The 21,241-nt window shown below is 43.1% G+C and overlaps 1 protein-coding gene across 1 annotated transcript in view; it reads right to left on the bottom strand.

Moving 5' to 3' along the window:
- Nucleotides 1–1,015: 1,015 nt before the first annotated feature.
- Nucleotides 1,016–21,241, bottom strand: part of WDFY1 (WD repeat and FYVE domain containing 1) — a 37,681-nt gene continuing 17,455 nt past the window's right edge. The window contains exons 3-12 of the mRNA XM_054585612.1: nucleotides 19,651–19,724; nucleotides 16,792–16,846; nucleotides 15,115–15,265; nucleotides 13,112–13,224; nucleotides 11,170–11,296; nucleotides 10,073–10,178; nucleotides 5,227–5,328; nucleotides 3,577–3,707; nucleotides 2,126–2,234; nucleotides 1,016–1,456 (exon numbers count right to left, since the gene is read on the bottom strand). Coding sequence (XP_054441587.1) covers nucleotides 1,397–1,456; nucleotides 2,126–2,234; nucleotides 3,577–3,707; nucleotides 5,227–5,328; nucleotides 10,073–10,178; nucleotides 11,170–11,296; nucleotides 13,112–13,224; nucleotides 15,115–15,265; nucleotides 16,792–16,846; nucleotides 19,651–19,724 — 1,028 coding nt within the window. The 3' untranslated portion in view covers nucleotides 1,016–1,396. The remainder of the gene's footprint in view (nucleotides 1,457–2,125; nucleotides 2,235–3,576; nucleotides 3,708–5,226; nucleotides 5,329–10,072; nucleotides 10,179–11,169; nucleotides 11,297–13,111; nucleotides 13,225–15,114; nucleotides 15,266–16,791; nucleotides 16,847–19,650; nucleotides 19,725–21,241) is intronic.

Genomic DNA, 21,241 nt, shown 5'->3' with positions numbered 1-21,241 from the left:
GCAATAGTGAGTTTTTAACAACATCCATTAGTAAGACTAATAAAAATACTGTTGCTATTTTTAAATTTATCCTTTAAAAAAGTAGATCTCTCTCCATTTACTTCCACAGTCCTAAAGAAATAGATACATGTACTATTGTTAAAAACAATCAAACAATAAATATTTGAATATTAAAAGTAGGTCCCCCCTCCCCCACTGCTTCCCTGTCGTGGAACCAAGTGGCCAAAACCCTTTCGAACACCATTTGATACAACAGATTTTGCAAGTTGTTATGAAAGCAATTCACAAGTTGGGAATTCCTGTGCAGGACCCAGTTAACGACTATTGTTCTGGGTTACCAATTTCCTTCCATGAAATATTAATAACATGAGTTACAACTACAAGTCAACAATGGTTAAAAGGCTTTGGAGTTCTCATCTGAGGTGCCTGTTAAATTGCCACAATGTCACGGGGGGCTCACCTTGGAACTAGACATAGAAAACGTCTGTTTGGAGGACTGGGCTGCTCCGTGGAACACAAGGATCATTTCCCACCGCACGCCTGCTGGTAGCTGGGTTCTCCAGCAGTCGTGACTCATGGCAATGACAAAAAGTCAGGCGGCTTGTGTGACTCCCATGCTAATGGCACCATAGAAACGTTTTGTCCTCGGAGCACATGTGGGGGGTGGGGGGAGCACGTGGACTGCCTTGTCAATACGGAAAGTTCACAAGTCACTCGCAGCAACCGGGAGGTTGGCCCACGGCACACTGACAGCAGGAGAAACAAGGGAAGCGAGTGAGCCAGACACTTAGTGCGGATGAGGGCCCTGAAGAGAACAGACATCTTGAACACGTCCGTCCAGCACTAAGTGTAAAGCGTGCTCGTGCCCTGCCAGCCCTTGAGGCGGAACCTCTGGGCTCTGAGGTTCCTACTGTGCCCCCTCAAGGGAGAGAGACAGCCTCTCTTCTCCACTCAGGCGCCAACCCCCGCGCCAGGGGCCCTGGGGCCCAGCAGGTGGCGGGGAGGGGGAGGCGGGTGCGGGGGAGGTGTGTGTGCACTTGCAACTGCGTTCAGGCAGCACCTCTTTAGTTCACTATTTTTTTTTTTTCTCTAAAACTCTCATTTCCTAGATCAATCTTTTAGTCCACATCAGCTCACTGTTCATGAGGAAGTTTCGTTGAAGGAACTCCATTCGTCTGGGAACCACAGCAGGCGAACCTCTTCCATATTAGTCCCCACAGCTGGTTTCCACAAGTACCCCCAAAACACACCTTGACATTTTTATTTTCTTTTGGAAAGTGTTGATCTGTGTTTAAGTGGCCACTGTCCGTTCACGAGACGGTGACTGTGGTGCCACAGGGAAGGGTGGCATTTGGTACAGGCTGCCGCTGGGCAGTGTGGACCGCGCCGCTCTGGGTCAGTGCGGGGAAAAGCCGGTGGCCAGGCTGCAGCCCACCACGGGCGTCATGTCCCATATCTGCAAGAAAGAAGACGCGGAGGCCGCACGGGTCACCTGGCCCCCCGGGAGAGCCAACGCTGACCCCAGCGGCCAAAGGAACTCATTCTCTCAAAGCAAAACTGCCTCAAGGTCATGGTGACAAAACACTGAACATGAAGAAAGCTCTTAGGTATATCCAGACACCGGAAAATTACATCCGCATGATGGCTCCACTGGGAAAAGGCCCATTTTTTTAAAATTATGAAATAATATGTGTCATAGTTTCACAACTCAAGAGTGGTACTGAATATAAAAGTTACTTTTGGTTTCTGTGTTAGTAGCCTAGGGAATTAGTGGGTGTTTCTTACACCTAGAAGCCTTCTGTCACCAGTGAAAGGAGCATGACCATGGGAAGGAATGACTAGAGCAAGGGGTCAGCTGGGCAGGGGGAAACCCTGGGCTCGCTCGGCCAGGCCGCGACGGGGGTGCCAGGCAAAGGGAAACGCCGAGGGGTGAGCCAAGGCCAAGGGCGTGGAAATGCACAGGCATGCAGCTTGTTACCATGGGTTTTCAGGCTGCTTATATCAAGGGAAGGCAAGCTTGGCAATCAGAAAGCGGGACTGCACTGGAAATGTCTCACGCCCATCTGCAGCATGACAAGGGAGCAAGCTACGTTGAGCTGCTAATTGGGACAATTAAGTAGGTTACCTTTACAATGCGATCGGTCCCACAGGTCACCATCAGTCCCCTGGCAACATCCATGGACATGTGGGAAATGTTATGCTTTCCTTCATGAAAGGTTGCTAGAGAAGTGCGACTAACAAAAAGAAGAGAGGCCATTTAGAACACGCCTGACTGTGCCTGGAGCTAAGGGAGACATTTTCCTAGCAACATAAAGGAAATACAGCTGCCCCTGAGCAACACACATGTGGCTGCGTGGGTCCACTAATATGCATACTTTTTTCAGTAAACACCTACAGTACTATAAATGTATTTTCTCTTCCCTATACTTTTCTTAATAGCATTTTCTTTTCTCTAAATTACTTTATGGTAAGAATACAGTATGTAATACACATAATGTATAAAATATGTATTAAACAACTCTATGTTATCAGTAAGGCTTCTGGTCAACAGGAGCTAGAGTTTCAGAGAGTCAAAAATTAATTGTGGGTTTTCAATTGCCAGGGGTTCCAAACCCCAAACCCGTGTTGCTCAAGGGTCAACTGTACTTATAATCATATTAAAATGTGCTCCCAAAAATGTGGCTTCAGTTTTGAAAACTAACTTTATGATTTAAGGATGAGAAAAGCATGGTAAGTTGTAAGACTGTTTTATGAAATGTTTATAAAAATCCCCAAATGACCACTTATTTTGTTGTTGTTTTTTGTTTTAGTGGAAAGGTCATATACTCCTAGACATAAATACAAGCACCTTCACTGTAGAAGAGGAACTGCCCCGCAGGAGGTTGCATGGTGCAGGCAAACACTCACAGGAGGCTGAAGGCTCCCCCCAGGGCTCTGCAGCGACCGAGGAGCAGCTCGGCCCCGAGGCCCGCGGGCCCCGCCTTGCGACGTGCTCACCGACCAGCACCGCCCGTGCCCCCAGCTTTCCAACCTGGGCCCCTGCCAACGTTGGCCCATCTACTACTTTCAAAAATGACTCAAAGGGAAGGGAAAGAAAATGATGGTTCTGCCCTAGTGGATCTGCCTGAGTCAGGGCAGAAAGGGGAACAGACAGAAATGTCTTTGCACAAACAGTTATTTAAGAACAGACTGCTAAGTCAGCTCTTGGTGGGAAGAAAAACCATTGGTCTCTAGAGTTTTCCCAGTAATTAAATTTCCATGCACGTGTGAGCAAAGATGAGAGAAGCTTTCGGAGAGGACCAGCTCAGCCACTGCATCCGTGTGCACATGGCCTTGACCCCATACAGCACCGTGGGTGGCACGGGGGCTCAAGAATGTCTGCTCAGCAGCTGGGCCAGTCCTAGCAACATCAGTCCTCATAGTGTCTGGGAGAAATCTGTCTATATTTGTCATAAAGCTAGAATGGAACCCTCTGTTTAGAAACCGTTCGATATCGGGAAGAAACAAACATGTAGACAGAAGTGCACCCATGCCTCTTCCCATTTCAGATGCACATAGAGACAGGCCCCCACTCACTCCTCATCTTTGATGGAGTCGTAACAGGAGTCACACATCCGGACCTGGAACTCGAAGCCCATGACGGGGTAGCTGGAGCGCTTGCTGCTGCACTTCCCGCAGACGGCCTGCCCGCACTTCCTGCAGTGATGCTTCAGGACCACCGGAAGGAGGGAAAGGGGTGGTTAGCTTTGGCTTCAATGCACTGGTTTCCCTTCAGAGGAGGGGAATGGATGGAAGTGGGAGGAGGGGCCTTGAATTACAATTGCTCCAATGCCATGCAGCAATTAACACAGAAAAGGCAGATAATTTCAATATCTGACAAGGATTTCCAAACAGTTTTACTGTATTGGTCGAATACTGCTTTTTGTTCATTCATACTATGTGTTGACATCAACATAAACTATTAAAATCAAGTTCAAGTTTACATAGGAGACCTAATGACTAGAGATTTCAGGAAGGAAAAAAGTCTATTCTGTGTTAAAAGAAAGTTACGTAATAAGGTCTTAAAGGTAATATATCCTCATTAAAAAACCAACATCCATAATCAGATGTTTTACTATTTTTTTTAAGCCCTTCAAATTGTGACTCTGGAAATAAGATTCAAGAATATTCCAAAATAGTCCAGTTGTTACTGATTTGAATATACTCTTTTACCACTAAGAGGCCTGCCTCTATATATCCTCTCCTATTAGTTGTTAATTTGTAAGATTAAAATTAATTTCCTTTAGGAGTCAGGACTTCTTCACCCATCAATTACCATGCACTAGTTACCACCAGACGTACACTGTGAGAACTTGGCTAATGAAACAGCTCAGGTGCTGTTTTCAGAGCATGAGAAAGTTTTTAAGTGCTGAAAGAATTCCTGCATTGCCTGACAGTCTCATATTAGACCTTGCTGGAGAACAGATCTGTAAGTCAAATCAAAGAAAATTTATCACACACACAGACTTTAGGCCAATCCTTCAGAGGGGTGCAAGCAGTAATAAAATGAATAAAATCAGCCTTCTTTCTTTACTTATACAAATTCATACTACAGCTCAGGGAGTGGCTACCTTCAAGTCTGCTGTAGAAATATATACATACACATACATACATACATATATATATATATAGTTGAACTTTAATATTAGTGATAAGAGCATCTTTGAAATGTGCAGGTTATTTGGGACATGTTTCTTTAATTTAAAAATAAAAAATGGTACCTGAAGCATGTTTACCTCAGGTAGATTTATGTGGAACAATTTAGGACTAATCTAAAACTATTAGTGTCACAGTATTCCAGTGAGGGCTAAATCGTTCCTTTTTATGTTTGTGAAGGTATAAGCTTGTATACCCTAATTCATTCTAATTTGGTGCTTAGTATGAAGCAGCGACTTTAACAATAGTCCTGAAGTGAAAGACGTGTATCTGCTTTCAGACAGGCTCTCCGGTTTTCCACGCAGCCCTGGCTTTCCAGGGCAGGACAAGCCGTGGGACAGTTAGGTAACAGTCTCATCAGCCGCGGGAAAAGTCTTGCTTATTATTACCAGACAACAACGGTGAAATCAAAAAAGCATGAATTAACAGCATGTATAGGGAAAAGTGTGATTCCAAACAAAATGACAGACTAATTACGCAAACACCAGAGGACATAATTAACGCGGCGGAGAGTCGATGCTGGCTGCGCACCTGCCTCAACCCCAGGGTCTTCGTGTCCCACATCTGCTTTATGTTCCAGAAGAAGGGCTGCTCGCATTTCTGGCAAGAGTCACTTTCCAGCCACTGAGGAGCCTGGGGAGGAGATGGGCAGAGCCGGCATCAGCGCAGTGACTTTTCAGAAATTCATACAACAGTTCTAGACATTGTTGAGGTTAGCATTTCAAAAATTCCTCAGTGTAGTATGGCTACTGACACAGTCAATATTATGTTTGTGTTTGAGTAATCTTTATAATTTTAGAAATGTTGGCAGGATTGTTCAATTTTCAATCTATAGGGAAGGGGAAAGAATTCAGTTTTCATTGTGAACTCTTATAGAGTTGTTTTTGTAATATGTATCATTTTTATGCCAAACTAATTTGAAATCTTCAACCAGTTGAGCAAAAAACCATTTCTTGCAGAACCTGGCAAACTGCCACTTGGGACAGTTTGTGGTTCCCACAGTGACTAACAGGGGAGTCCGGGGGTGGGCAGGAACCACGCCCGACAGATTTCCCACCTCCCGCTGCCAGCGCTCCCCAGGGCTCCCCCACCCTGTGCCCCCACACCGCCGGCCCACAGGCCTCATTCCAGCAGCGAACTCTCTACCATAATTCCTTATGAACGTTTCCTTCCCCCTCCACTACCCTATGAGATACTCATTGGTCTTGTTCTTATTCATCTTTGCATATGCACAGCTTGTCACGGAATAGGTTCTCAATGAGTTTTTGTTGAAATAGGGTAATGAAAGTCTTGAAATTACTTTCCTGAAAACTTAGAAAATATTTCTCTAAACAAAACGTGACAAATGGCACTCAATAACAAGATGAACCTGTTGAAAGCCTTATTTAATGTCAGTTATCATTATGGACTGATCATACAGTATACAGGAAATAAAAATAGAAAAAACTAATTTCTAAAGAATTAAACCAAACAGAGACCATTAAGTAAGAAACCATCTTGAACTTGGAAAGTTAACACTCGAGAAAAAATGACACCTGAGAAGAGGGGACCACGACGGGAGGACCACAGACACGGAGCCATACTGTTCCCGCCTAAAGTGTGCGCGGAGAAGGTGAGTCCCAGGGAGGCCTCCAAACAGACTCCAGTGCCATAAGGGCGATGGCCCTAGTTCTCTCGTTCCTGTTGCATCGAAACTGTTGGCTTCCCTGCTTCTTCCTTTTGGGTCGCTAGAAATATTTCTACTTCTGCCGGCCATTACAAAGTCATCCCTTCGGGGAATGGGTGCTCTCACAAACAGAATGCCGTGGGCGGAGCAAGAAGACAGGCGGGTTTCTTTACATAATGGGGCAATGCTGGAAATAAGAAGGGAGGGCAGGAAGGGTGAGGGAGATTACCGTCCTGACAGAGGGACACTCTTGTCGCTGTGACCGACAGGAGGGGGAAGGTGGTTTGGGAACACTGCCCCTGAGTGATGTCCCCGAGCGGCACAGAGGACACCGCAGCTGCTGCCAACAGCGTGGGGATGTTTAGTTGCGGGGGAAGGAAAGCAGGTACTGATGTCTAGTTTTAAGTTGGGGACACATGCCGGTGTGACTCCCGCATACCACACATATGAGGAAGAGCCACGTGGACAAAAAACAGTGTACAACGTGTTCCCGAGAGCACCCTTCAGGCATGAGGACACAACTCAGACAGTTCGCGGATTAAGTGAGTATGCCATTCATGAAGTGTTCTCACATGCCAGGCGGTGTGCCAAGTGTGGTGTATACCTTATTTCACTTAATTTTCATCATACGTCTCCGAGATACAGAACGACATTTCACAGGCAAAGAAATGGGGGCTCAGAGATTGAAGCAACCGTCTGTGGTCAGTGAGTGGGTGGGGATCATGGGGGGGCCCCAGGGTTCCAGCTGAGTCTCTGCCCTTGCGCATGATGTTCCATACCCCCTCTGTCTGTAGGTCCCACCCATTCCCCCATGCGAGGGTCTCTACACATGGTTCTGAGATATGATGACCAACAGAACTGAGCCCCTACTCTCAGGAAGCATGACTCTTTCTAAGGGTTTAGGAAGGGATTTCACCCTGCTGAGCTGGAGGCTAGAGGGGCACATGGGAAGAAAAATATGCTTCAAATAATTTGAGATAAACTAAAAACCAAAACCTGAAATAAACAGGCTTTTGGCACACATTTAATATAAGAAATACTTGTAACTGTCTCTTCTAATAGGATTAAGTGTTAGGCTGTGAGCTATCATGAACAATCCTATTATATGCTTATTCTCTAAAGAGAAAAAGTTTTGTTTTGTGCTGAGAAGGACAAAAGAGAACATCAATCAAATATTCTGACCATTTCAGTCTCTTTTCTGCATCTTGTTCCATTTGCCTAATCTGGACAAAGATGATGTAACAAGAACAATGCCACAGCACTTCTGCTAACCTACTTTGCACCAATGCATAAAATATTATACATTCTGCGACCTACTAATTAGAAATAAAGTTCTCTTTTCAAGAGGATTCATCCTAATTATTGTCACATGCTCATTTGTGTCTCACGCCTACTTCCAAAAAGGGGCTCCTCTGATTACGGTCTGGGGGAGGGAGGCAAATCTGCTTCCCACCTGTGCGTGTGGCACTGGCAGCCACCCGTGGGCTGGCCATGCTCCAGTCGCCTTCCAGGTGACGCAGAAATCCTGGCAAGCGTCGTGGGGCCAGGGAAGCTGGGGTTTATTCCCTGTGCCCTTGCCTAATTGTACAAAACCCTAACTCAGGGTCAAAACCTTATACATCACAGGCTGGTTATGTCTGCATTGATATTTACTCAGTTATTAAAAAAAAAAAAAAAAACCAAAAATGATGCACTTTTGGTACAAATTGCTTTCCCACCAACACTGCCAACCATTGAGACAGGTAAGCTTATAGGAAAAAGTGTGTTACTGGCTGGTACGCACAGGATTGGGGGTAATGTCTTATAAATGACTGAAAAGAAGAAAGCGGCCCATGCAGAAAGCGCCTTGAATGATGCGGCTGTCCCTTCTCTCCCTAGATGTACAAATAATTCCTAACTATTTTTTCTAAGAGAACTTACTAAGGAAAAGGATAGTGGGTTAAAATCCAAGCTGTTAAGACCTTGGAAGAGCCCCTAGTACCCACTGGGCCCCATGGTCCCCTCCCTGGTAACCCGTGGAGCACATCCTCTGAGTTTTCCAGTCTCAGAATAAAATTGACACGTGACAGAACAGTATAGCAGCTGTTCTTGATGTGTTCGACTAGCAGCTGATAAATATAAAACGCAGTTCAATAAACCTTTGCAGAGGAAGTATGACATACTCTGTAATATTAACCAGTGTTACATGTTTCTTATGAAGTTACTCTAAGCCCTACCAAAATATTTTCAGAAAATTCAAAAGAGATATTAAGCAATAGACATGTGATCAAGGTTTCCTCTACTTGACTTATAAGGTCACTAAAAAAAAACACCTGGCAATTGGTACTTGTCCATATCATGGGCTGTGTTTATTATTTATAGGGTACTGTATTTCTATCACTAGATTACAAGCTTCTTGCAGGCAAGGACCTTTGTAGATAGAACGCGGTAACTATGAAGTTTGGAAATGAGTAACATCACCACTTTTTTTAATAGTTTGTACCCGCTTGATTTCATCTTTCATGGTATGCTAAAGATGCAAGTTCATTCAGTGAGAATCAGACGCACAGGTAACCACAGGCAACGCAAAGCGGACACACGCATGGGACGCTCGAAGTCCTGCATCCACCCCCGGGGGGTACTGGGATGGTGCCCCAGCACACCGACCCATACGCTGTGCAAGGACAACACCCTGAGCAAAGCACGTGACATCAGTCAGCACAGGGTGCATGGCAGTGCAGCATCAATCAACCATTTGCGGTGTATATTCACTGAGTTCCCGACTTTATGGCCACCCCGTAGGTGCCCAGTAAATGTTTCTGAAGTTAATCTCTAAGTCCTTAACACTCCTCTTAACTCTCAAGTCTTGTCTGGAGCCAACTTTTCTGCTGTCTATGTCACAGGCTGTCGATGCCATTTGGAAAAGACAGATACTTCCCACTCTCGCAGAGATAAGAATGGAAATCCTGCCTGGGGATCATCTGACAACATCTATAAAAAGCCTTAAGAATGTACATACATATTCTTGGCCCAAAATGTCTGTTTTCAGAAATCTGCCTGCAATAAATAATTAAACAATGACAAGGTCAAGAATGTTCGCTGCAGCATTATTTAAAATAGGAAAAAAGACAGATGGTTTAGACAATTGGAGTGTCTGCCTAAAGCACTGAAGGGGCCTAAGAAGTCACCTCCTTTGACTATTTCACATTATGGAAGGATAACAGAGACTCAGGGAAATGAAGGTACTTATCTAAGCACGGCCTCACGACTCGTTAGTGGCGCAAAGAAGTTAGAACTCAAGTCCCTTCAAGAGAACAGGGTGTTGACATGGACTCAGTGGAACAGAACTCAGTGGAAAATAAAAGCAGAGAACAGAGACATATTTTTCCAGAAAAACGTCAGGCACCCAGCTATGTCCCTGGTGTAGCCCCTTCGCAGGGTTTCCTAACAGGTCTGCTGCGGGGCCACTGCAGTGCCATCGTTCCCAGGACACGCTGGAGGCTGTCTCCAGTGTCCCCTTGGTGTATTTCTCAAGGCTGAAAGGAAGCCGAATGCCCCATCTGTGAGCACTGCTTGTCCCTGTGGGAACTTACACGAGTGGAGGATGCAATGCAAAGTGACACGCAGCACCGTCTGCACCTGAGCGGGCATTTACAGGGGGCGGGGTGAGAAACCGGCGAGCCGGGATCTTGGGGACAGCCCCTCATCAGCCGGGCCTGCCCCTTCTCTTACCTCCTCTCTGCTGACGTCCATGTTCCACACCGCAATCCCTCCGTCCGAGGAGCAGGAGATGAGCTGCCTCGTGAGCTGCAGGTAACACAGCGACTGCACCCGGTCACTGTGGACAACACACACCAGCGCTTGTGTCAGGGTGGGGAACACAGAACCTCTTCACGGAGGCCCTGCTCTCTCCCCTCGTCAGAAGCAGCCACTGGCATTTTATCGCTGACTCTGGTACGGTAATGTGGATTCGGGTGTCAACTGCCTGGCATTCTCTAACTTGCTACACAGAATAATAGTGTCTATGAAACAAGCACTACTTTCAAGTCTGTCAGTAAGACCTGCAGGTCAGAGGCGGTGACAATGGTGTTCTGGACCAATCACCGTCTCCTTGTCAGGTGCACAAGATTTACCTACTTGTTCAGAAACAAAGGCCAAAGGAGGTGTACCTCCGTACTGGAACACAGCCATAACAACAAGTGATCACACACGCTCGCTCACATGCTCACACATGTACCCACACGCACACACACAGGAAGGCATCTAAATGCCCTGGAAAACAATCTGCTGCCTGGAGGCTTGCGTGGAGAACCTTTCCTCGGCTGCTTTTTGGCTTCATTCTGATTAAGGTCAACGGAGATGGCCTAACCAACAAGGAGGATAGGGTTCCTTTTCCTTTCAAGACTAGACAGCAAGAGCTGGAGGATTACAATGTCACAGCTCAGTATGGCTACGTCAAACCGCACGTTTGTTCTTAATGACATACATTTAGAATTCAAGGAAACCAGTTAGGCCTCCATTTAGAGGATGGCTTAGTATCACATTACACACAATCTTTCTCTGGTCAAAGTCCTCCCTTAAGGTCCCTCGCCTTAAGCAGATTTTAACTGGGTGACTCACTGGGAACAAAAGGTGGGAGGTGCTCTTTGAACTAAGAAGGAAGAAAACCCTGTGTTCTTCTTTTTCCCTTTTTGCTACAGAATGCCAGACATCAGGACTAATGGAAAAGCAATTAAAAGTGGACTCAGTGAGCTCTATCGAAACACTCATGTTTCCCCTGCCTTCCCTAAACTCAGATTCTCTCCCCACCCCCACGACCGGTCACGCACTGATGGCCCTGGAGCAAGAGCGTGCGGCCTTTCCTTCCTCCGATGTCCCACATGATGATGCTGTTGTCAGAGGCTCCTGAGAAGAGTAACCGTTGGATAGGGTCCCACCAGAGGCAGGCGATACTACCTGTGGACAGAGAAGGGAGAGAGGGAAGGAGGGAGGGAGGGGAGAGGGAAGGAGGGAGAGTTGAGAGGGTGGGGATGGAATTGGTTAACTATAACTGTGTGTTAGGTCACACACATTTGACAGCTGAAGACCTGACTAGCACAGCTGAGTCTTTCATTAAAACCCTATCTTTGTTGTACAAAGGGCCATTCAACACTTTGTCACGAGTCATGGAGAAGAAACAGCATCCATTCTCACATGGTGTGACATTAAAACCTCAGCTGTACATCAAGTCACTTTAAATACAAAGAGGTTTCAATAAATTTTTCCTTGCTCTGCACCACAAAATTATAAACAGCTGTATACAAAGGGTGAGTTCAGAAAAAACTTTTGAAAAAAGAATACTATTAATATTTAATGAGAAAAGTCAGTTAGTTTACTGTGGTCATCTCATATAAAATAATCTAGATTATTGCAGGTCTCTGGAATCGTGCAGGTGAGTACCCCAAGATGGCTGTGTTTAAGAAAATTAAGTGCCTCCAAAAAAAAAAAAAAAAAAAAAGTTTGCAGGTAAACCACACAATTATGCCAAAGAATTGATTAAAAAACCCAAATCTTACATTTCATACTCTATCTTGACTAAATGTATTCGGTTAGATACCTTAGAGAAATCTTTCTACAGATCTCATCCTAATGCTGCTTGCCTAAAAGAAAATGATTAATAAACTTAATACAACTGAACCAGTCATATAAGCTAATAATGTTTTTGGTGGGTATATAGTAAACAAATGAAGCCATATTCAAAGGCAAGCAACAGACCTGGTTTCTCAGAGAAACTTAACAGAAGTGGTGGGCGGGGGGAGCATTCTGCAAAACTGGCTTCAGGGATAATTTTGTATAAATCCTGAACCTGTTTAAACCTATGCCCTACATCCTTCATCTGGAGACCCAATTGCAGGTACAGATCTTTCTATATGAACACGCCTCTGTAGTTACCAGAACTCAAGAGCCTGGAGTCACAAGACTATTAGTCATAAACAGAAAGTGGTATCTTCAGGGGCTGGGCTTCCCTGCCCACGTTATTCTCATTTACTTTTCTTCTCACTCCCTTTTCCTCTACAAGGTCCCTGTCTGATTGACTTGATTTCACCTAAATATATTAAGTTAGCGTGGAGAACACTTAACTTGTTATACTTAAGACACTATTTTCATAAAAGTCCATCATTAATTCTTTTCAACAAATCCCCAGTTCCTTCATCTCAACCAGATGGCCTCAAAGCTTCTAATTTGCTACCCAATACAGCCGGCTGAGGTTTAAAACCCTTTCCTGGAGACTCGCCAACTCACCGCACTGTAGAAATAATGAAATTCCACCTGGTCACTCTTTCCCCTCAGTCCCTACCCAGGGGAGGTTTCCCACGTAGAGGCAGAACCAGCCCATATATTTCTTCTAATTGTATTGACCCACTAAGTAGGCCTTGTTCACTGTCTTACAAACTGACAAATTACATTCAATAGTAACATCCTTACAAGGGTTTCACCATTTATAAGAAACTTTAAAAGATCTTTGAAAAACAATTTACTTGAAAAAGGCACACAAAGTAGCACGTATAATCCACACAAGCAATCCAGAGGGGATTTTGACAGTAGGGAACCAAACCCAACGCCCTGCCTTCACTTAGTTTTCACATTTTAAGATCTAAATCCCCTCTGTGGCCAATCAAGGTGAAATCTGACAGGCCAGAAGGCACCGATCATTCATGCAACCACAGAGCCGAGAACTAAATTTGGACACCCAAATTAGATGGAAAGCCTGTGGGGGGCGGCGCAGCCTACCTTCGTGTCCTCTGAGGGTTGTGATAACGGAACAGGCGCTCTGTTCAAGCTTCAGCAGGGTGATCTGGCCGGAATAGTCACCAACAAAAGCATACTGAGTATCAAAGTCATACCTGTGGGGTGCAGTCAGGAATCTCTAACTCAATCCGTCTCAAAGTTATAAGGCAGAAAGTGTGGGCTTTAAAGAGAGTGCGCACAAGCCTGAAACTATGAAAAAGGAAATACCCAACTGAAAATCATGCTACATGCAAAGACTGAAGAAACAGGGGTTAAGCTGGAATCACGGTGACAATTAATATGCAATCATTCAACAAGAATTCATTGAGTACCTGTTATTACTGTAACCAATATCCTAGAACTTGGCAGTAAAAAAGGTAAGAGCGGGCAGAACAGACATGAAAATAAGTAGTTACAATCAAATTATAATAAAATGCAAAAATGTAAAATACTCAGTCATGAACAAAGCAAGAACGGACTGGAAGAAAATGGCAATTTATGAACTATCTCTGGAAATCATGTAAAATCAACAGCCAGTATGAACATGAACCCATCTCTCCTTTGGCCTCGATGATTTAGCACGAAGTAAAGAGGACAGTTCACTATAAATTGTGGCGGCCAGATGAATCAACCAAAAGGCAGTTGTTGGCAATAGCAAATTTAAATTTTAAAAATATATTAACTTGTCACTTTCTCAGTGACATTCTAGCCATAGAAATCTGTGGCAAATCAGTAGTTGACGCACAGTAAGATAACTACTATTTTAAGGTCAGAAGGAGCCAGTGGACTGGACCATGCCTATGATTCTGGGCCATTTCCTATCAACCCACATTAAAAGCCTAACTCAGGACAGAAACACGTATTTAGCACATAACATATCTGAGTATCTCCCTTCCTTTCATTGTAAAGTGTATGGTATTATTTTAAATATCTTGTGCTGTGCATTCCTTTATAGCAAACATTTTTTTTATGAAGGCTTTCCATGGAAAAAAAATGTTTACTATGCCAGATGTCCAACTCTGCAAGAGAACTACCATGGGGCATCTGCCTGTCGCGGACAGTCTTGATCTTGCCGTCACAGCCAGCTTTAAGCAAGGGCAAATCTATGTGAAAAAAATTCCATTAAGTAGTAGAGAAATTTTAAAGTAGCAATTTCTTAACAAAGGGATGCTGAAGCGCCTTTGAGAGTATTATATGAATTATGGACCCTGTCCCCATACACACACAAAGACTATAACCTCGTAGCCCATTTGTGAACTCCAGCGTCATGAGCCTTATTATATTTATATTCTATTGCAGGGTCTACAAATAACCAATTACTAGAAGATCAATTTCTTTTTTTTTTCTTCCTTTGTACAAAAAGTCTCCTTTCACTTTGAAATGTAAAGGAAATAGGGTTGCATTAATGATGGTTAGGTTTCCCAGGATTTTGTACTAAGGGCATACAGCACTTCCCAGCAGGGAACGGTGTTCCTCTATTATTTTTAATAAATCAATTTTATACCAAGAAAGGTGGATACAGCAATTCTTAGATTTTATGTGAAATATCTGGAATCATTCAGTTTTGGGATCTCAATTAATAATTTATTCTTTAAAAAAATTTGTTTTATTTTATCTTTTAATCCCCAGCTGAGGATGTTTTTTATTGCTTTTAGAGAGAGGGGAAGGGAGGGAGAGCAAGAGAAACATTAATGTGAGAGAGAAACATTGATCTCTTGCCTTCTTATTTGTGCCCTGACTGGGATTGAACCCACAACCTGCACATGCGCTCTGATTAGGAATCAAACCCAAGACCCTTCAATCTACAGGATGACGCTCCAACCAAGCCATACTGGCCAGGCTATTCTTTTTTTTTTGTTTTTGTTTTTTATTTTTATTTTTCATTTCTGTTTTAATTCTATTTTTTGGGTTTCTTTTTGTCAATTAACAATTTATGATCAGATTCAAAACTAATTATTGAGACAAGGAGGCCCAAGCAGGCAAAGGCCCAGCCCTTCAAAGGATACTGTAAGCAGGAAGCCCAGGACGAGAAGAAGTGTCTCCCGAGCGTGTCCCCATTCCGGGTGCACATCCAGCTGACACACTTGTCGTGACCAGTGCTGACCACCCACTCTGTGGCCAAGCTGAAGATAATCGCAGACACCCGGTTCTGATGAGCTGTACGAACAGAAAGGGAAAGTCTGTGCCCTCAGGAAGAAATGTGACCTTCAGAATCAAGTCTCCTAGGGTGAGCACTGAGGTTGACCTCCTCAGCCTGGCTGGCCTGGGGACACCCATCAGTCGCGGTACCCCATCAGATTGGGTACCCCAATCTGCCCTACCCCCGAAGCCCTGTCTCAGGCTTCCCACAGCCCTACCCTACGCCTCCCGGCCACACCCATAAGCTACGAATCATTAAAGAGTAAGGCTCAAGAGGGATTCCAATAATAGACTAAAGAACAGATTTTTACTTTGCGCTAAAAAACCTTAACTACCAATCAGTTCTATACGGAAAGCAGCAGTCTTTTCTTAAAAAGGCCATTTTTTAAATTGTCCATAATGTTAGTGTTCTGACCTTTCAGAAAACATTGGCATTGTAAACAACAGCAACTATAATCTTCTGAAATTAAGAAGTCGTGTAAGCAATTTGTGTGTAATTTTTATTATTTATAAAGAGAGAGCATTGTGAAATTCTATATTCCAGAGATAGCTAAGAATAAGTAGTGTTCTGTCTGTGACCTACCTTCTGGAATATTTGTGTTTCTGGGTTAATTGTAAGCCACACTAGGGCAAGTGACCTGTCTACTTCACCTGGTACAGTATCTTGCTTGGAGCAGGTGTTTAATAAATGCCCAGTCTGATGAATGAAGTCAGAGGCTGGAGAGAGAACCTCTAACCTTGCTCTCAGCTGTACAGACTGCTTCAGAAAAACAGAGGAACTCTCTTATAAATTAATTAGAAAACACTACAACTTCCTAGCAATATGGGCAAAAGCACGAACAGATACTCATAAAAGATGACCTAGGGTTGACATTACATAAAGTTTAATTCAAGCTTCAGAACAATTTTGATGATCAAACTGGCACAAAGCTTTTATAAACAGTAATGCCACAAAGGTTTCGAGAGCAGGCACTCTCTGCCACCAGCCTCAGGCTGCAAAATATACACAATTGCTGGGAAAAAGTTTGCAAAATAAATCTGGAGCATGAACATACTTTTTAACATTTGGACCACTTACTTTGCTTTTATGAATTTATCTTAAATAGAAGTAATTCAAGGACACACACAAATAGCTACATACACATATATGAAATATACACACTCACCGGTATGTACACACATACATACATATGCATCATCATACATTAGTGAGTGGGAGTTCTCAAAAAATGGAAGCAATACTCATGTTCAGAAATAGATAAATGATTAAATTAAATCCAATACATGTGTCCAAATGGAATGGTATACAAAATTTAAATGTTAATAAGCAGGAAAAGAATGGCAAATAACTCCAAAGAGCTAATAGCTTCTCACATAATTGGGGTAACAAAACTAAAAAATTAATGTGAATATCTAATTTTGCTCATAAGAGATGGTGCCCTAGTTTTGTGAGTGCAGATCTACATGTATTATGTATGCAAGTATGTGTGTATGTGTGTGTGTGTGTGTGTGTGTGTGAGTGAGTGTGTGTGTGCTATAATTACCTGGGTAGGTCTTGATAAAGTTCATTTTATTAAAATCTTCAGAAACATGAAATTCCTAAAAGTAAACATACGCAATAAGAAGACAGTTACAGTTTTAAAAACAATAGGAACTTAACTTTCAAAACAAAGTAAAATCCAAAAATAGCTGTCACTAGACCTGGGACTCCAGATCAGCTGTATAACAATGATACAAATTTGCTTCTTCCATCAGACCTGACCTCAGGCCGCCTTTTGTCAGGAGGGAAGACCCAGTAAAGAAAGGGCCCCTGGCCCGCGGAGCCCTTTTATCCAGCTTCCCTTCCCCCAGGGAGGGCCTTGAATTCCCTCTCCCTCTAACGGCAAAGGAAGTACCTTGTTAATTTTTCCCCCTTGGCTATGCCAAAAATTCCTCAAGATGACGTGTATATATAAAGCAAGACTGCAAGGACCCATTACTAACTGAGTACTCAGCTGCAGTGGAAATAAAACATAGGGTATTTCAGCAAGGTAAGGGGGGAATTATACATATTTAATATATGAACCTGCACAAGAAAAGGAAATTAAGAGGTTGTGGGTGGTATTCTTTTTTTATACTCTTGTAATTTTCAAATTTGATAGACTCTGTAAAACTTTATAGCTAGGAAAAAATTAAAAGTACATGTTTCTTAATGAAACAAAATGAGCTTCAACATATAAGCAAGATAAAACTCTAAAAAAAGAAGACCCTAATAAAAAATTCTATTGACCAATGCTAAATCGATAAGTTCTTAATGCTCTAAGTAACATGGACTTCATAAATTGTTGACCGCCCAGACTGGGAAAAAAAAAAAAAAAGAATACTAATTCCTTATTCCCCATCTTGGTTTCACGAACTACAAAAATGTCCTCGCATTTTATAGGTACTGATATCTGTATTGGATGGGAGATCAACAGATCAATAGCCGACTAGGGAGAGATTGGGTGTGCATTGCCCCTTTCTGCTGAAGAGCACTGAGAGCTTCCAGAGGCCACCCTACACCGTGTGCCCGCGCTCCAGGAGCCGTAAGAAGGGTCCCTAGGGAAAGAAATGCAAAGCCATTGCCACCAGTGGGGAACCTGTTTGAGGCCTGCAGCTCATGGCTCCTTGCTGTATCTGTCCATGCACTTCACCGTCATAATCCCGTAAAATTTTCAGGAGAAAAGCGAGAATGCTGGCACTTACCACTACATAATGTCGCAGCAGCCCCAAGCTCATGGGGCATCGACGTGATCGACCCCCTACCCTGCAGCTCCCAATTCCTCACTATCTGCCCTCTACTGAGTGTGCTGTTAGGGCCTGCATTTTACGGGCTCTTTCGTTCCTGGCCCAGAAAGACACAAACAACAAACGCAAACTGAAGAAGAAACAGATAATCTATAACAAATGAGGACATTAACTTAGTAGTCAAAACACTTTCCACTAAGAAAAACCCAGGACATCAGACAGTTTCTCTGGTAACTTCTCCCAAGCTGCAAGTCTGAGTCTATTACATTCAACATTTTTTTAAAAAAATTAAAAATGGGCAAAGGACTTGAATAGGTATTTCTCTAAAGGAAGATACACAAATAACCAGCGAGTCCATGAGATGCTCGCATCACTAATCATTAGGAAAATGCGAATGAAAACCACATGAGATGCCACTCCACACCCGCTAGGATGGTGAGAGTAAAAACAAAACAAAAACAAGAGAAAATAACAAGTGTTGGAAATGAGGTAGAGAAACCGGAATCCTTATGCGTTGGTGGTGGGGCCGCACAATGGTACAGCCATTCTGAAAACAGCTTGGTGGTTCCTCCATGAGTTAAATATAGATTTACCATATGACCCAGCAGTTCAATTCCTAGGTATACATACCCAACAGAACTTAGAACTTAGGTTCACACACAAACTTGCACATGAATGTTTGTAACAGCATGATTCATAATAAACAAAAAGTAGCAACAACCCAAATGTACATCAACTGATGAATGGATAAACAAAATGTGGTCTATCTATATAATAAACAAAAAGGAATGAAGTACTAATTCAAACTGCAATGCAGATGAACCTTAAAACATTATGCTGAGTGAGGGAAGCTACGCATTAGAGGCAACACATATTTTATGATTCTACTAACATAAAATGTCAGAAGAAGCAAATCCCTGGACTCAGAAAGTAGATTATTGATTGCCAGGAGTTAGGGGAAGGGGGAGTGGGGAGTAACCGATAACGGGCCCGGGGTGGCCTTGGGGGAGGGAACGTGATGGACATGTTCGGAATTAGAGAGTTAATGATTGCGTGATCTTGTCAACATACCACAAAAGCACAGAACTGCCCACTTTAAAATGGAGAACTTTATGGTATGAATTATATCTCAAATAAAAAAAATATATGCATACACCCATACAATCTGACCCACAAAAATACCAATCTATAATAAATGGGGAAATGTAAATAGCTGGTCCTTTACCAAAAATATCTTGAGAGGCACTGTCTTAGTTATACGAGTTGTCAGTTGAACGGTGAGCCCCTAACTTCATTCTCCTTCCCGTCTCTCTCTCTCTCTCTCTCTCTCACACACACACACACACACACACACACACACACACACACACACAGAGGCTCTGCACTGTGCTCTCCTCGCCTGGCCTCTCTCTGGCTCAGGCATGGGGACACGCATCCATCCATCGTGACAGCATTCTGAGTTCTACAGAGCTGGTTTAAAATTAAGCGCTCACTAAAATTTTAATCCATTTTTAGGTCTAACGCCTATACTGAATGCAACATTTTTTATGCTGTTCATTGTAAGCTTTATTTAAACTGACCAACAGACATGAGCATGGGGAGGTCAACATACGGCATACAGTCTGGAAGGTACCTACCACGACGGCTCCGTTATCCTGGCCCACAAATATCCGCCTGCTGTCGTGATGGTAAGTCATAGCAGAGCAAGGAGCTGCCAGAAAGACAAGGACCACATTACCCGCAAAGCTCAGTACTGTCATTGTTCAAAATCCATTGGTAAAAAGAGCTATGTGATTTACATTGAGAATTAAAACGGGCAAAATCCTTTTGTAAAAAAAAGTAATAATAATAATTGTAAACTGAAAATGCTATTCAAGTTCTTTCTGTTGTTTTCGTTTCAAATGCTCATACTTTAGGGGAAGCAATTCAGCACGAAGTCTCATCTCACTGAAACTCCTACCTCTTTCTGGGAAGGTCTGGGGGGACCAGCGCTTACAGTGGGTGATCTGCACCCCGAACTCAACCGGTCATCCTCCCCATCACAGGTGAGGAGCGCTGAGGTCTGTGGAAAGCAGGCTTCCCAGGACCAGACTCCGCATTCTAAGGTGCATCTGAGCAAGCTGAAGAAGCCACGTTGGAAGTCCTTTTACCCCAGTGGCCAAAAAAAATGTTCACTTGTGCAATGACACACAACCCCAGTGTGTAGTAAGTGAAATTGTGGGGTGCAGACGCTTTTCTTTGTCCATAACAGTGCCGTGTGACTGGGCAGCACCTGCTTCTTCTCACCTGCAGACCAGGTTCTAGCTGCCCTTCCAGGGAGCACGGGCCAGAGAGCGAGTTTCAGAAAGGAGGAACTCCACATTGTCTCCTTCTGCTACAAATCAGAACTCACATGATTTGGAAAATGGAACATTTGGAAAAAGAAATGTTGGGGTTTGTTTCAGCCTAAACAATTTTAATTGACCATGGGAGAACCACAAGGAAAAAAACAACAAATTTGAGTTTCCTCTGAAATAAAATTTCTTATGAAAAAGTGAAGAAAAAAAATCTTATATATGAAGCCACCATTTGAAAATTGTTTAATTTAATTTAAAGTTCTCTCTCTCCAACGGGCTGATGTTTTTCACCAAAGGAAGAAAATAAACTATTGTATAATACTGGATTGTACCCAAAGACAAGAACACACCTATAGAAAGAGATTGTTTGAGTCGCAAAGAACTATCTAATTGAGAAGGAGGTTCTACATTTGTCTGACACAAAACAATCGAGAGTGACAAGAAGTCTGTATGCCTTAATCTGCCACATTGGTGCTGAAACGGCAAAGAACAATCATGTTTAATAATCATAACCACAAAGACATGTACACCTTCATACACAGAGCTCTTTAATATCCATGCATAGAATTATCACTGACAAATCAAACCATGCTTTGATGCTTTCAAAGATTCACTGTCAGCATTTTTACCTACTTTTCAGTTGGTAAATCTTCATCTTAATGCTTTAAACTCCTTTTCAATTTTTTTGTATGCCTAACGCCCCAACAAACTGCACATAAATATGTAAGATCTTTCTTCTGTGTAAAAACACAATGTGCTGACTTATTTGATGAGGCTACAGAAGTCTTACAGATGAAACGAAAAGCCTCCCTAATTTATAATTTATTTGTTTTGCATATAAAGAGGTCTTGGCTGTTTTATTTATTTTTTTTCCTGGAAGAGAAGCTTCTAT

This window comes from Pteronotus mesoamericanus, unplaced genomic scaffold (genome assembly GCF_021234165.1).
Source record: "Pteronotus mesoamericanus isolate MK-2021 breed Mesoamerican mustached bat unplaced genomic scaffold, CSHL_Meso_final contig_90, whole genome shotgun sequence".
Lineage (NCBI taxonomy): Eukaryota > Metazoa > Chordata > Mammalia > Chiroptera > Mormoopidae > Pteronotus > Pteronotus mesoamericanus.
The sequence above is the reverse complement of the archived record's forward strand: the minus strand, read 5'-3'. Positions and strand labels throughout refer to the sequence as shown.